Here is a 1150-nt window from a genome sequence, read left to right as displayed (position 1 = left end):
CTGGGAGACACAACATGGGGCCCGCCTTGAGAAGGAGCTCAGGGGGGGGCTCCCCGTGGGGGGATCCAGAGAAGGGGCTTAAGCCTGGGGAGCGAGGCCGAGGAAGACCAGAAGGGCGGCCGGCCTCGCCCTGGGCCCACATTTGTCAGAGGAAGCCCCGGGTTCAGGCCGGCCACATCCTAAAGGGTCTTGAGTCCACCACAGCTGTGGGCATCCCTGCCCGGGGCCTTGGGGAAGTGATAGCTCGGGGGAGGGCAGGAGGATGGGGGTCCCTGGGGCCCCACGGGAGGGCACCACGCTCCCACCTGGCTCTGGGACTTTGGTCAGAAGGTCCAGCCTGGGCAGCACCTGGCCGTCCTCATCGATGTGCACCGTCCACACCACCATCAGCTCGAATCTGGCAGGAGGAGAAGCAGGTGCGGGTCAGGGCTCGGGCTGGCCTCGTGCCAGGCAAACGGTGACCCAGGGACCCACGCCACAGGCACTGGCCAAGCCAAGACCCATGTGGTGGGCACCGGGTGCGAGGGAGAGTGAGGGCCGGCTCAGGTTCTCTCAGCTGTGGAGGCTGCCTTAGTCCTCCCTGCCAGGGTGGGCAGCACTCGGGTTGGTGCAGTGTTTCACCAACCTCAAAGAGCCACGGGCGGCAGGAGCGCCTCTGAGCTCCAGGTGGGGCTGGCGCGATGACTGTGGGGGGCCCTCGGTGCAGAATCGGCTCCCTCGCCTCCATCACCCGGCGCTGAGTGGGCACCCGGATCTGCAGGAGGCCTGAGCCCGTTCTCCAGGGGAAGCCCAGGGCACTTTCACATGACCCGAATGTGGAGCCTGTGGCTTGGGCCACATGACTGGGCACTGAGACGGACTCACCCAGGCACGCGGGGGCTCTGGAGCCCCATGGAGTCACCAGTGGGGCCTCCGGGGAGCTGGACCACGGCGCCGTGCTTCTCCTGTAGGGAAAAAAAAGCAGCCCCCAGTGACTCGCCTGCCTCCTGGCCCCCAATGTGGCCCAGCCTGCTATCTATCTGCACCAGGACGAGGCTGAGGTCAGCAGGTCAGCAGCCCCAAAGAGGCCTCCCATGGGCAGGATCGGGCCCATCTGGGCTGCTGCTGGGAGAGGGTGGGGAGCAACATCACACCCATTTCACAGGTGAGC

General features: G+C 66.5%; 1 protein-coding gene across 1 annotated transcript in view; it reads right to left on the bottom strand.

Annotated features, from left to right (window-relative positions):
- CENPP (centromere protein P) overlaps positions 1 to 1150 on the bottom strand; it is a 110016-nt gene that overhangs the window by 302 nt on the left and 108564 nt on the right. Inside the window, exons 6-7 of the mRNA XM_074284584.1 lie at positions 865 to 944; positions 306 to 397 (exon numbers count right to left, since the gene is read on the bottom strand). Of these exons, the coding sequence (XP_074140685.1) occupies positions 306 to 397; positions 865 to 944 (172 nt within the window). The remainder of the gene's footprint in view (positions 1 to 305; positions 398 to 864; positions 945 to 1150) is intronic.

The sequence above is a fragment of the Sminthopsis crassicaudata genome, chromosome 1 (assembly GCF_048593235.1).
Source record: "Sminthopsis crassicaudata isolate SCR6 chromosome 1, ASM4859323v1, whole genome shotgun sequence".
In the NCBI taxonomy this organism is placed as follows: domain Eukaryota; kingdom Metazoa; phylum Chordata; class Mammalia; order Dasyuromorphia; family Dasyuridae; genus Sminthopsis; species Sminthopsis crassicaudata.
The sequence above is the reverse complement of the archived record's forward strand: the minus strand, read 5'-3'. Positions and strand labels throughout refer to the sequence as shown.